Below are 14,423 nucleotides of genomic sequence, written 5' to 3'. Positions count from 1 at the left end.
GATTAATTAATGAAATAGTAAAATACAAACTAATAAACACACATATGTACAACAAGTGCAGTGAGTAACAGTAAAATTAGACTGCGTTTGCTTCTAACCGAGTTATTAATTCATAAACATTTGAATGCATCTCATTTGCATCTCATTTTCTTATTTGAATCCCATCCCTGCGCGTTTCCGCGCAGTGTTGATGCTGCGCAGTACCGGTGCGTTGCCAGTGTGTTTCCTCTCAGGGCTGTTCGTGCGGAGCGCTCTGCGTGCATCCTGCGCAGCGGCGTGTGTGCTGTGGGGGACCGTGGGGGACAGAGGGAGCTGAGCCGCAGCCGCAGCCGCAGCCGCAGCCCGCAGCCATGCTTCCCCGAGCTCTGACCGTCCTGCCGGTGCTGCTTCTGTCCTGTTTCACCGAGGCGAAGCAGAAAGACTTTTACACGTTTAAAGTGGTGAACAGCCGAGGGAGATTAGTGTCTCTGGAGAAGTACCGGGGCTCGGTAAGTCTCACAGCCGGGGGGAGGGTCTGTGGAGCCGGGCTGAGAGGGATGCGACTAACGGTGTTCTGGTTCTGCATGGGAAACCCACACCACCCTAATCTCTTCTGCAGCAGTTTCCCCAGCTTCTGCCTCAGCATGCTGCTCTTCTGCACTCTCTGGTTACTGACTGTTCCTCTAATAATAAACTACTAACTGGTCTGAGCTGTCTGCCTTTCTTCGCCTCTGTCTGCCTACGTGGCAAACCCCCCTCTCACAGGCTGGAGCTACCTGCCTTCATCACCCCCCCCCATTCTGACCTGTAGCCGAAACCGAGGCCCGGTAGGAGCTGGAGCTGTTGTAGGGTCTTACAGACAGGGGTCCAGCGGGCTGTGTGTATTTATACTGCATTAATGAAGATGTTCAGTGAATGCTGAAGAGACTGGCTACACTGGGCTCCTGCTGTAATGCTTCATTACATTTAGTGTTTACATCCAATAAGAACAACTTAATTAAACACCTAAAAATATAAATATAAAACATTAATTTAATTTAGAATGTTTTACTTGCCTCATGCCAGCTTAATTGTAATTTTTGTGTTATTTCATAAGCACGTAAAACCCCATATTAGATCCAAATTCTACCTTTTAATGTGCAAAACTGATTTACTGATTAATTGTAATATTTTTAAACGAGTTAAGTAACTACAAAAATAAATAGTTTATAAGTTTCAGCACTGAAATCTGTAATTGCATGAGGCGAAACGCTAGAGGGCGCTGCCGGACACGGAATGAATGAACACCAGGGCCAGTCTGAAGAACTTTCGAGGAGATTCCTGGGGGGGGGGGGTTAACTGACCCACCCTGATTTCTGCACAGTGGAGCTGAACTGAACCACTTCATTCACTATCCAAACCCAGCAGTGCAGCTACACGAGTCTGCAGGAGGATGAGGATGATGGTGGTGGTAAAATAGTGGCAGTAAGTGTTTTGGGGACTATTCGCAGCACAACCTGTAAAGTGTAATTACACGGAGAGGACGCTAGAGGGGGCTGCTGGACAATGAGAAAGATCAGTGAACTGAAGCCCGTCAAACCTCCACCCTCATTAATACCACATCCATGATGGCCTATTAGGATGTCAGGATGAAGTCACGTGATCATTTCCCAACCTTAGAAGTAAACAGGCTGATTTTTTATAAAAAAAAAAAATACATGTATATGTTGATATGTTTAGTTGAGTTGATATGTATGTATATATGTATATATATATATCTATATATTTCTAAAATAAATCGATATATATATATGACAGAGTATAGATATATATACACTGTGAATTTCCCCACTGCGGGACTAATAAAGGAATATCTTATCTTATCTTATCTTATCTTATACAGAGAGAAGAGAAAAATACATATATACAGAGATATAGATAAATAGTTTAATTAGGGGGAAAAACATTAGAAGTCCAACTGGTGTCTCAGACTGAGGGCTGAGGGCTGGTGTTTTATAAGTCTCATATATATATATATATATACCCCTTCAATTAAACTATATATATATATATATATATATATATATATATATATATATATATATATGAGATTTATAAAACACCAGCCCTCAGCCCTCAGTCTGAGACACCAGTTGGACTTCTAATGTTTTTGGAGGTTTTTGGCCGTAATGTAGTTTAGCTGCAGTGATCTGAAGGACATCTAATATAGAGAAAGCATCGCAGAATAGCTGCCCACATAGTCAAGGACAGCTAATGTATAGCTGGAGTGGAGAGAGAGACACTGAGTGGAGGGAAAGATGGGTGGAGAGAGAGAGAGAGAGAGAGAGAGCACTTAGTGTGTCCTGTCTCTCGCTCTGTTAGTGAGGACACATCAGTAAAGTGGCCATGTTAGATTCATTTGGCCTTTTCTGGTGGCCAAGCACTTTAATTCAACATGAGTGGTGCTGTGTGTGTGTGTGTGTGTGTGTGGGTGGGTGGGTGGCTGTGTGTTTTCCTACATTTTCAGAATCAAAATATCCAGAATTTTTTACGTCCTTTAGAGTGAAGTTGAAGAAATGTTAGAAATTATTCTTGTATAAAAGTATTTACATATATAGATACACCGATCAGCCATAACATTAACACCACTGATAGGTGAAGAGAGAGAGAGTTTGTGTGTGTGAACACATTGTCTCTTGTCTTCAGCACTTATCTCCCAACCAAATCAAACATCCCCATCTCTGTCCATTAATGAATGAGGTAGATGATGACCGTGGGCCTCTCCTCTCTACTATCGCCTCTAAAAATCCGTATCCAGCCGTAATCCGGCAGAATGTGATTACAGTGGCAGTAATGAATCGGAATTTGTGAAGGGATTGGATTACTGAACGTTCAGATGTTATCCGAACAGCTGTCTGTGAGTTACCCTGTCTCATCTGCACCTGACTGGCACTTACTGTCTTCTATAATTATTCAGTATCTACAATTTATTATTTAGTATCCACTGTGAATTATTTCATATTCACTATGAATCATTCAGTGTTCATTATTCTTCATGTATCTTCAGTATCTACTATGATCCAGTATGAATTGTTGTTACTTAGTGTCCACTAAGAATGATTCAGTATCCACTTAGAATTATTCAGGATCCACTAAGAAGTATTCTGTATCCACTAAGAATGATTCAGGATCCACTATGAATTATTCAGGATCCACTAAGAAGTATTTTGTATCCACTAAGAATTATTCAGGATCCATTAAGAATTATTCAGGACCCACTAAGAAGTATTCTGTATCCACTATGAATTATTCAGGTTCCGCTAAGAATTATTCAGGATCCGCTAAGAAGTATTCAGGATCCACTATGAATTATTCAGGATCCGCTAAGAATTATTCAGGATCCGCTAAGAATTATTCAGGATCCACTAAGAATGATTCAGGATTCGCTATGAATTATTCTGTATCCACTAAGAATTATTCAGAATCCATTAAGAATTATTCAGGATCCACTAAGAATTATTCAGGATCCACTAAGAAGTATTCTATATCCACTATGAATTATTCAGGATCCGGTAAGAATTATTCAGGATCCACTAAGAATGATTCAGGATTTGCTATGAATTATTCTGTATCCACTAAGAATTATTCAGAATCCATTAAGAATTATTCAGGATCCGGTAAGAATTATTCAGGATCCACTATGGATTACTCAGTATTTACTATGCATTGCTCAGTAAGTGATTAGGGGCTGTAGGGTTTGTGTAGATGTAGAGACAGAGTGAGGAGAAGCTGCAGAAGCTGAGTTGACATGTTTTATTAAGTTTTAATGAATAAAAAATAAATTCATTATGAATTCATTATTAAGTTTTTATTTGACTTCAATAAAAGCAGCTGACGAACTGTGTTTAAGTATGAGGTTATTCATCAGAGGCTTTAACGAGTGCCTGAATGATTAATTAATGTAATTAAAGGCCTGTCAAAGCAGAGCAAACCACCAGTTATTAAATGCTCAGATATCAGCATCACAAAGAAACACTTACCCTCAGAGTGCCTCCACTCCGCTCTCACTCTCTCTCACTCTCACTCTCTCTCTCTCTCACTCTCTCTCTCTGTCTCACTCTCTCTCTCTCTGTCTCATAATTAGACTAATACATATAATAATGTTATATTGTAGTTTTTAATGCTTTATATGTTTGATTTATATCAGTTATGAATGATTCAGGATCTACTATGACTTTTTCAGGTGTCCCTGGTGGTGAACGTGGCGAGTGAGTGTGGCTTCACAGAGGAACACTACACGGATCTGCAGCAGCTTCAGCGTGATTTCGGCCCGTATCACTTCAACGTCCTCGCATTCCCCTGCAATCAGTTCGGCCAGCAGGAGCCGGGCAGTGATAAGGAGATTGACAGCTTTGTCCGGCGAGTGTACGGCGCCTCCTTTCCTATATTCAGCAAGATCGCTGTGGTCGGGACGGGAGCCAACAATGCCTTCAAGTACCTGGCAGGTGAGACACAGAGCCCACACACAACACATCCGGGGACAGAGGATTCAGTATCCAGTATGAATCATTCAGTATCCATTATGAATTATTCAGTATCCACTATGAATTATTCAGCATCCACTATGAATTATTCAGTATCCACTATGAATCATTCAGTATCCACTATGAATCATTCAGTGTCCACTATGAATCATTCAGTATCCACTATGAATCATTCAGTATCTACTAACTATTATTCTGTACCCACTATGAATCATTCAGTATCCACTATGAATCATTCAGTATCCACTATGAATTATTCAGTATCCACTATGAATCATTCAGTATCCACTATGAATCAATCAGTATCTACTTATTATTATTCAGTATCCACTATGAATCAATCAGTATCTACTTATTATTATTCAGTATCCACTATGACTTATTCAGTATCTACTATTAAATATTCTGTATCCACTATGAATTATTTCGTATCCACTATAAAGCTCAGAGCTCAGAACTTGAGAAGAGTTTCATCCTCCAAATCAACGCACACTTCCTGCACATCATCAACAGATATAATGACCCCCAGGTTTTCCTGTCACTCATTTTTTACTTCTATTTGTCTTCTATTGTTTATTGGGTGACAATTACCTGCCCCAACTTCCTGTTATAGAACTGATAACCCAAACCATCCAACATAACCATGGTTCAGTTTGATTCAGACCTAGACCTGATTTACTGCTCCGTACTTCAGCCCGGGCACCTTTCACTCCTACCTTGTTGTTTCAGGCCAAACAAAAAAAACAGTCTGATGGCCCTGACCAAACACAGCAGGTGTGAAAAGCCAGATGACACCCATCCCTGCTCTTTTCATCTTTCTTCCTTCGTGTCTTTGGTTACCTTTTCTAGCCGTACCCAGGCCAAGGTGGGTGGCTTTAATGATGGGGAAAAGGGAGGCAACCGAACACATCCCTACACACAAGCCCGGCGTCAATAGGAGGATCATTACTGATGGTGATTATTGTGGGGGATGCATTGACACGCTCTCCACATCATCAGCAGTCGGGATTTGTTTGCTCGTTGGTTTAATGAGTGATGACTCCGCGGCGGAGCGGGCAAGTAAACCGAACGGATTAATTACGACCTTTCGCAATTAACCTACAAACTGACACAACTGCTGCTCACCGGCCGACCGACCGACTGAATGGGTTCTTATCTACTCTGCAAGACTGAGCAGCTCTACGGCCGGGGGTGGTTACCATAGCGATGATGAACAGCAGTAGACTCAAACTGGAATCTGGAGCCCAGTGTTTCTCCTGAGTTCAGTGAGTTCAGGAGAGAGAGAGAGAGAGAGAGAGAGACAGTAGGTAAGAGAAGGTGCCTTTTTTGTCAATAGGAATTTTAACCAAGGGCGCCTTCCTTGTCGTTTGCTTTTTCTTTGCGTCGATCCCAGCTTGGAAAAGTTGGAAAACTTGGAAAACTTCAAGGGGTCAACAAGGTTACAGCACCCCAAGAGCAGAGAGGGTTAACGGCCTTGCTCAAGGGCCCACAGAACCAGCAGTTCTAAGCAGACCTGGGCATCGAACCCACAACCATGTGATCAATAGCCCAGACCTCTAACCACTTTTAAAAGGTGCCAGAGTAAGAACAATTCCCAGGGCAGATCAGGGAAGTCAGGCTGAGAAGAAGTGTTGATCTCATCTGCGTGAGAAAAAACGGTCAGATTTATTTCTGCAAGAGTGAGACCAGCGAAAAGGTCAAGTCTGACACAACCGGTCTGACATTTCCCGAATCCTCGTGACTACTCCTTCCTGTTCAGTGTGCTCTCAGATCAGTCCGCCTCTCAGCCTGTGTGTTTACTCTTCAGGTCTGAAAGAAGTCGAGCCTGAATTCAGTGCTCTAACACTCCTCAAATCTCACCTAATACTGACCAACCTCTCTCTCTCTGTCTCTCTCTCTCTGTCTCTCTCCAGAGGTCTCAGGGAAGGAGCCGGATTGGAATTTCTGGAAGTATCTGATTGATGTAGATGGGAAAGTTGTGGAAGCCTGGGGTCCCCGGGTGTCGGTGAAGGAGATTCGTCAGCAGATATCCGACATGGTGCGAAAACTCATCATCAAACGGAAAGAGGAGCTTTAACAGAGTGCAGCCAACCTCAAGAGAACCCACCTTCCAACACACACACACCTACACACTCCCACCTGACCACAGAACCCTACAATCATTAGGAGGCACCTTAACAGAACCCTTGAATTCATTGGAGCACTCTTAGGTCTTAGGAGAGCACTTAAGTGCTCAGGAGGTCAATCAGGAGAACCCTTCAATTTTAGGAGCAACTATAAATCCTTGAGACCCCCATAACCCCCCTCCCCCCAGCAGAACAAGAGAAAAATCTCTCTTAGAAGAAGATTCGATGGAGCCCATCCAGAACAACTCTAATTTTCCTCAGAAGGTCCGTTAGGAGAACCTCTGAAATCCTCAGGAGCTCAGTTAGAACCATGACCATGCTTAAATTCTTATGAACCCTCTTTGGGTAAACCTTAAATCTTCAGAAACCCTTTAATTCTTTGAACCCCTTTAAGGGGAACCTTTCAATTTTGTAGGAACTCTCTTAAGAGATTAGGATAGCCCAATAATTTTGTGGGACGTCAGGAGAATCCCTAAAATCACAGGAGCTCAGTTAGGAGAACCAATTGGCCTAATAGGAGAAGCCTTACATCTGCAGGGCTCCACTGGGAAAACCCCTTAAATCTTTAGAAGCCCGAACAGGACAACCTGTAAATTCTTTGGAGCTTCCTTTGAAGAATCCTTAAATCCTCAATTTTTCAATTCTTTGGAGCCCCTTTCTGAGGACCCTTAAATGCTTAGATGCCCTCACAGCACAACCCTTCCGTTCTTTAAAACTCTCTTAGGATATAATGTTTTAACCCTCCAGGGTGCAGCTAGGAGAACCTTATTATGCTTTGGGAGAGCCCTATTATAAGAAACCCTTGAATCCTCAGGATCTCCATTGGCAGAACCCTTAAATCCTCAGGATCTCCATTGGCAGAACCCTTAAATCCTCAGGATCTCCATTAGCAGAACCCTTAAATCTTCAAAAGCCATATTAGGAAATCTCTGTGATTCTTTAAAGCTCTCTTAGAAGAATCCTAGAATCCTTTTGGATCGCTCCACTCTTCCATTCTTTGGAGCCCCTTCAGCTGAACCCTTCTGTTCTTTAAAACTCTCTTAGGAGATCATTTAAGTTCTCTGGTGTTTAGTTAGGAGAACCCTTAAATCCTCAGAAGCTTATTTAGGAGAACGTATCAATGCCTTGGAACCCCTTAAATCACCAAGAGCTCTATTTGGAGAACCCTTTCATCTTGAGAAGCCCCTTTAAGACCTGTAATTTTCTGGATCCCCCTTTCGTGCCACCCGACTTCTTAATCGCCCTCCTCTACCTCATCGACTTTGCAAGAGAAGTCGTGAATCGAATGGCAAAATAGAACACAGTACTTTACAGCTTTACAGCTTTGTTCATGTGGGTAAAAGTTCTGTTTTTATGTGAATAAAAAGTGATAAAAAATAAATAAAACATTTTATTCATTTGCATTTTTATGTAAATTTTAAAACTTTTAACGTCGTCTACACACACCTGTACTAGACACCAGCATTTGCTTCTTTATGAGGCTTGATAAACACTGATGCCGTCGCCCAGACAGATTCACACTGTGACTTTCCTCTCTGCAGCTGCAGACCAACAGCTCTTTGAATGATGCAGGACATGCTGACCCACCACGGAGCAGCGCTGTCCTTTTATCGGGCCGGGCTAATAGGTTCTGCATCAACAGACAGATGCAATACTTCAGTGGCCAAAACATCAACCACCTGGCTCCGCATGTAGGAAAATCTGAACAGGGGTGGGGGGGGGGGGGGGGGGGGGGGCATGCTGTGTTTTACAGATAGCATCATCATGCAACGTCATAGGCTCATGAATGTGGGGGGGTGCATTCATGAGGATGTACAAGAAGAAAAAACACAACCAGCCCTCTCGCTCTGAGAGGTCTAACATAAAGAGACACAATGGCAACCTTGATTGTTTCCATGGTACCAAAAGCCTAGCTGTGTGTGCTGTAGCTGAGTGGTGTATGTTGCCGGTGGGGTTTTGGCCTTAAAAATGACAGACGTCCTCCTGAGAAACGAATCTAATCCGAATAGTGCTGGTCTTTTGTGTTGAGCAGGTGCTTTTAACTAGCATAATAGCTCATCTACTGCATGTTTTAGCAAGCTGGAGATCACACACTGCTTTAATCCATACTAGGGGCCTTATCTTACACCCTGCACGAGGCTCATTACTATCTTACACACCGCCAACAGTCTATTTGTAAGCCTTCAGCCTGCATTGTTTACATAGCATCAGTGCTTGCGAATATATCTACGGCGGCGGTGGTCCCGGTGGTCTATTTCTGCCATGTTGCCGTCTCAGCAACGGAAAACGCAGGAGCTCCACTGACTGACCTAGGCAGACGTCAACAGTCAGACGTTTGTTGCTATCATTATTCTAGAGGAGAGTCGTTCCACCGCTTCAGCAAACCTTCCCAGACCGTGCACAACATGCCACTGAAATAGCAATCCGCTAAAGTCAAGCCGCACCTGCCGCACAAGAGAGTTTTGAGCCGTGTAAGGCGAACATTTCCCGTTGTTTGAAATTGGCTTGTCTAAAGAACACTTAAATAGGGCCCCAGATCTTTAACTGGGTTAGCTATTATACTAGCTATGTATACTGCAGCCAGCCAATCATTGTAAGCTGGTTTGCCCCTTCAGTTTAAACTCTTTGCTGCTTAGCGCTTATTATCTGAAGCTGTGTTGGTCTCTGCTAGCAATAAATGAAAGCTAATTGGAAACATCATCATAGTTCTCCTGGTGTAAGCTGCATGCTACACTCGCTTCAAACTGTTTGGCGGTGAATCATACCTCCATTAATTTAGCATGATGCTAACTGTGTACATAAAGCAACTTATCCACATCAGCATTGTAGCTCCAGTGAAGCACATTTCAGACACCAATCATGTGTTGGCTGATGGATAAGATTTGATTTAAGGGGGAATTTTGTCAGTTTATACATTTTCCTTCCTTTCTAAATGGATTTAAGGCTGGTGTCCACATTTGGAGGGGTCACTGAGTTCCTGGTTCTCTGAGGAGTTACCTCAGGCTAAGAGAATACTACACCACCACCACCACCACCCCCAAACAGAACAACAAGCACCAGCCATGATCAGAAGTGTGATCTTTCTTTCTGCGTTTGTTTGTTTGTTTGTAACAGATCATTAAAGTTATGCCTCAGAGACAAACAGACGCCAGCTCACTGTGCTTCATCTGATGCACAACATCAGACGAGTCAGATTCTGACATTTGAACAAATGTGCGTCATTACGTGAACGAATGAAGTGTTTTGTTATAGTGTCTCATAAGAAACAGAGGCTGAAGACGCAGAAGAAGAAACTGTCATTATAAATAATGATATTTTAAGTGGCTAAAGATTAGCATCTCAATTTAAATTGATTTATGTTTTGTGGCTACAGCCCATGCTAACTCCCATGCAGGCACAGTGATTTCCAGTATAGATCTACACAAATGACTGAAAGAATACTTCAGAGACAGACCTTAAATAGGGCCCAAATTCCATTAGATCTTTCCCCAGTTGTAGTTTTTAGGGTCTTTATGGATTTTCAACCTAATTATCTGTGAAAAGGAGATACTAAATAAGATAAACACTGAAATGCTTTGAGATAAAATTCAGAAATATCATAATATTCATCTCTGACTCTCACTCTCACTTGCAGGCCACAGATTCACCACAAGGGGGCGCTATTAGCCCCTAAATAGTTTTAGTCTTTTAAGCAGGGGAAATCTGCATGAAGCCACGTTAGCAGAACATTTAGGAAATGTCAGCTAATTTCACTTCCATTATGGGACATGTATGAAGTTCAAGACCTGCAACATACCCAACATTAGCATACTAGCCTGGCTGCTGGCATGGCCACAGACATAGAGGCTAATAAACACAGACACAGAATGACATTTAGCCTACTCTCTACTCCTTGCTGGCATCCATCTGCATTAGGCATCCTCACCTGTCCACCATAAAGTGCTCTTAGCTCCTCAACCTTCAAGGCAGATCATCAGAAGGGTTTTTCCAACCTATGTAGCTCTGGTCATGGGTGTTATGCTGTGTTGGGATGCCAGAATTTCCGAGTTCCAAGTAGGACATTTCAACTGAAACCCCCACAAGTCGGATGTCCTATCTCACCAACACAGAGTTCAAAATCCAATATGGCTGCATGGCACATCAACAACAGTAAAAGCTGCAGTTGTACAATTTATTAGCTCTTCTATCTGTCTGTGTCAGACATAGATCAGACGTACACTCTGTACTGTCCAACTTCTATCTGTGGGCAGGTTTCCATGATGACTGGATGGTTAGATTTGCCATAAAACTCTGGTAAAGGCCTGTCAAACCAGTCGTGGTAAACCTTGGAAGTCCTCAGCTGCTTTGAAATAGTGTTAATTATCTAAGTGTTCAACTGGAAAGTGGTCAATTTGGTTGTGACGTCATTCCCAGCTCCAGCATCCAGGCAAACAGGCATTATTTCAGCCCAAAAATCTGTCATTCATTCACATTCGTGGCCTCACACTGGCAGGGGGTTGAACAATACTCAGCAAGGTTGCCGCAGTGGCTTTTGTCACGTTTGTGGATACGTTTTTGCTGTGTGATTTTGTGGATTTTAACAGCAACCACATTCTAAAAGCCTCAATTGTTCATCAGTCTTGATGAGTAGTCCTTTTGAGGCTGTGATTTTCACAACAAAGCCCAAAAATCCTTGAATTTCCTTTAAGAGGGTTGTTTTGCTCATTGCAGCTCTTTAATTTTAGAGATTTACAAAGAACATCTTGCGTAGAACTAAGAAGGCCAGCTCAGAATAGCAGTGAATATAGCCTAGTGATTCTGTGATAACTGGATAACTTGAAAACCACAGACCCCCCTGCATGTCCTCAGCCTCTTTTCCAAGAAGAACATGGGTTAGAACTGGGAGGTCTAAAGCGAAAGCATGTGTTAAGGAAGTGTGTAGCAGTCCAACACTATTAAGATCTGATATAAAAACCATGTTTTATTTTATTAAAACCAAAAACCATCAGTAGTCAAAACTTTGTCCTAATAGTAGGCCTCCAGTGTCACTGAGGCATGTCCCTGTAATGCAGTAATTACTAGCAGGTGTTTTTGGTATGTATCTAATTGAATGGCCTTAAATAAACAAGTAATCCAAAGATACAAGTAACTTCCAAAAATAATTACCTTTACATATTACATTACTTTAACCCTTTAAACAGCCTGTGGGCCACCGGTGGGCCAAAAGTGGTATTACAACATCTATTACCGAAGAATAGCCCTACCAGTTTGTACAGAGGTCCTTGTAGTTACTGTATAATGCACTGTAGTGTGTAATAAGCCTGTCTGCGTTATTGGTAACCAGTAATCGATAATCTGTAATTGGTACCGTAATCTATTCATAAGGAGCCTTCCCAACCCTGCATACAACAGGAAAGGCACAATGCCAGCCCTTTCCAGCCGACTTTCTGGACACCAGAGAGAAGCCAAAACCGGTGGGAGGGCACTGAGCCTGTGCAAGGCTTCCATCATTGTTCTTCCATCATGGTTTCTGGCCACCTTCGGATGTGGCTTAGAGGGTCTGATAATAACAACCCAATCACAGTGCATCCTGAGTGTGTTAACAACTGGCGTTTCTAATGGGGTCAGCTGAAGTCAGAACATGTTCTCATCACCAACCTGCACAACAAGCACATGCTGATGCAACCAGATTAAGCAATCAGGTGTTAATTGTGTTAGCGGTGTGGTCCTGGAAAAGCTGCTAGGTGAGATGATTGAATTGAGGTCTCCTGACTCCTGAAATAGAGATGAAGGTGAGCAGGAATAACAATGATGTCTGAAGAATAAACCACTGGATTGTCTTTTAATTACGGCGAGACAGCTTTATCCTCCTTTATCCTTTATCCTCGGCTGAAAAGAGATCATCAGCCTGTCAGCTGTGGAACCTCGTCAATTTAAGCTGCTGGCCCTTAGGCCTGTTCTAAGCTCAGTGAACTGCATCAATCACCTTGGGATCTAATAACATCTTCCTTCCTTAAGGCTACCAACGCATAGGCCTGGAGTTCTCACTTCTAGTCATTATCACTGATGTCCCCAGATGTCTTGCTGTAATTCTGTAATCTGACACCACTGCAAGTAAATGGAGTTACAGCCCTAAAGGCACTCATTAACGCCGAAAGGCTAAGCGGTCGCTCTGAACAAACCTTTGTCAACCTGGTCTTCATTGAAAGCTTCTGGTCTATAAATGTACCTTCTCTCTTTCACTTTCCTCATTTTCCCATGTCCTCTTTATAAGATACCACCAGCCTGAGGCTTGACCGACCTCTGCAGGTAGCATTCCTCATTCTGGCCAATTGATATGATGGTGTGTCCAATAGGAAGCTGTGGGGAGTCTGGGACAGGCCTTAAAAGCTCTAGAACTGTGGTGAGTATCGGTAGATACATAAGTATGCGTGTAAACGGTGGATCAGTTCAGACTTATTTCTGTTAGTCTTCAGTCGGTTCAAACAAAATTCTGCTGGTCTACAGTCGGTTCAGACAGAATTCTGCTGGTCTACAGTTGGTTCAGACAGAATTCTGTTGGTCTACAGTCGGTTCAGACTGAATTCTGCTGGTCTACAGTCAGTTCAGACTGAATTCTGTTGGTCTACAGTCGGTTCAGACTGAATTCTGTTGGTCTACAGTCGGTTCAGACAGAATTCTGCTGGTCTACAGTCGGTTCAGACAGAATTCTGTTGGTCTACAGTCGGTTCAGACTGAATTCTGCTGGTCTACAGTCAGTTCAGACTGAATTCTGTTGGTCTACAGTTGGTTCAGACTGAATTCTTTTGGTCTACAGTTGGTTCAGACTGAATTCTGTTGGTCTACAGTCAGTTCGGTGGAGTACTTCAGCAACTCATTCAAAGCCACAAAGCCCTATCATTAGTTAGATATACTATATGGACAGAAGTATTGGGACACCTGCTTATTCCTTGTTTCTTCTGAAATGAAGAGTATTAAAACATTATTAGAATTTTAACCCAGTTTTCTATATGTGAACGCCCCTAGCAAAGCTAGCAAAGCTCCCAACACTGGGAGGGTGAGGACTAGCAAATGTCTCCTCTGACACTTAAAGACAGGCCGGCCACCTCTAAAAGGTACGTTTGTAAGGATAAGGTTTGAAGTAGAGGTCAGTTTAGCAGTCCAAGCTTTTCTCATGACATTTATAAAAAAATCCATGAAACAGTGAAGAAGGCATCGCCTTCTTCTCCGGAAAGGATTCTCATGCATTCTTCATTAGGTCAGGTTGCTTTGTGTCTCTTTGGATGAAAAGGTTCTTGGGTTATACATTTTCATTCCAAATAAGGCCGAAGTTGAAAGATATAGGTTCAAACAGCTTTTCCCAGAGGCTGTTAATATTGTAGCATCTAAACGTGCTTTCGAACCAGAGTCTGAAACCAGTGTTTTTAAACAATTTCAGGTATCCAGAGTTAAAATGGACTCTGTGTCTAGATGTTGGCCATGCTCCAGCAGAATACATACAGAATTTCTTCAGGCTACATGTGTTTTCAGACCAATCTGGGATATTTATGAATTTATACAGATTACAATCAAAAGCGGTCAGATTTCAGAACTTTGCAGGGATTCTGTTGGGTTCAGGACAAATTTTGTTGGGTTCAGAGAGACTTTTATTAGGATTTACAGTTCAATTAAGAGAGAAGTGGGGCTACACTCAAAGTAGGACAGGATTTCTTCAGACTACAGTTGTGATCATATCAGCTTTGTGGCCTTCAGTCGGTTAAGACTGAATTCTGTTGGTCTACAGTCGGTTCAGACAGAATTCTGTTGGTCTACAGTC

General features: G+C 42.5%; 1 protein-coding gene across 1 annotated transcript; it reads left to right on the top strand.

The window, feature by feature from the left end:
- The first annotated feature begins 295 nt into the window (after window positions 1–295).
- Window positions 296–7,994, top strand: gpx7 (glutathione peroxidase 7). Its single transcript, XM_072696255.1, has 3 exons — window positions 296–488; window positions 4,202–4,463; window positions 6,416–7,994. Exons 1-3 carry the CDS (start codon window positions 351–353, stop codon window positions 6,577–6,579), a joined length of 564 nt encoding a protein of 187 aa, XP_072552356.1. The 5' UTR covers window positions 296–350; the 3' UTR covers window positions 6,580–7,994.
- Window positions 7,995–14,423: the final 6,429 nt, after the last annotated feature.

This window comes from Salminus brasiliensis, chromosome 14 (assembly GCF_030463535.1).
Source record: "Salminus brasiliensis chromosome 14, fSalBra1.hap2, whole genome shotgun sequence".
In the NCBI taxonomy this organism is placed as follows: Eukaryota; Metazoa; Chordata; class Actinopteri; order Characiformes; family Bryconidae; genus Salminus; species Salminus brasiliensis.
Note: the sequence above shows the minus strand (reverse complement) of the source record. Positions and strands in the feature narration are given on the sequence as shown.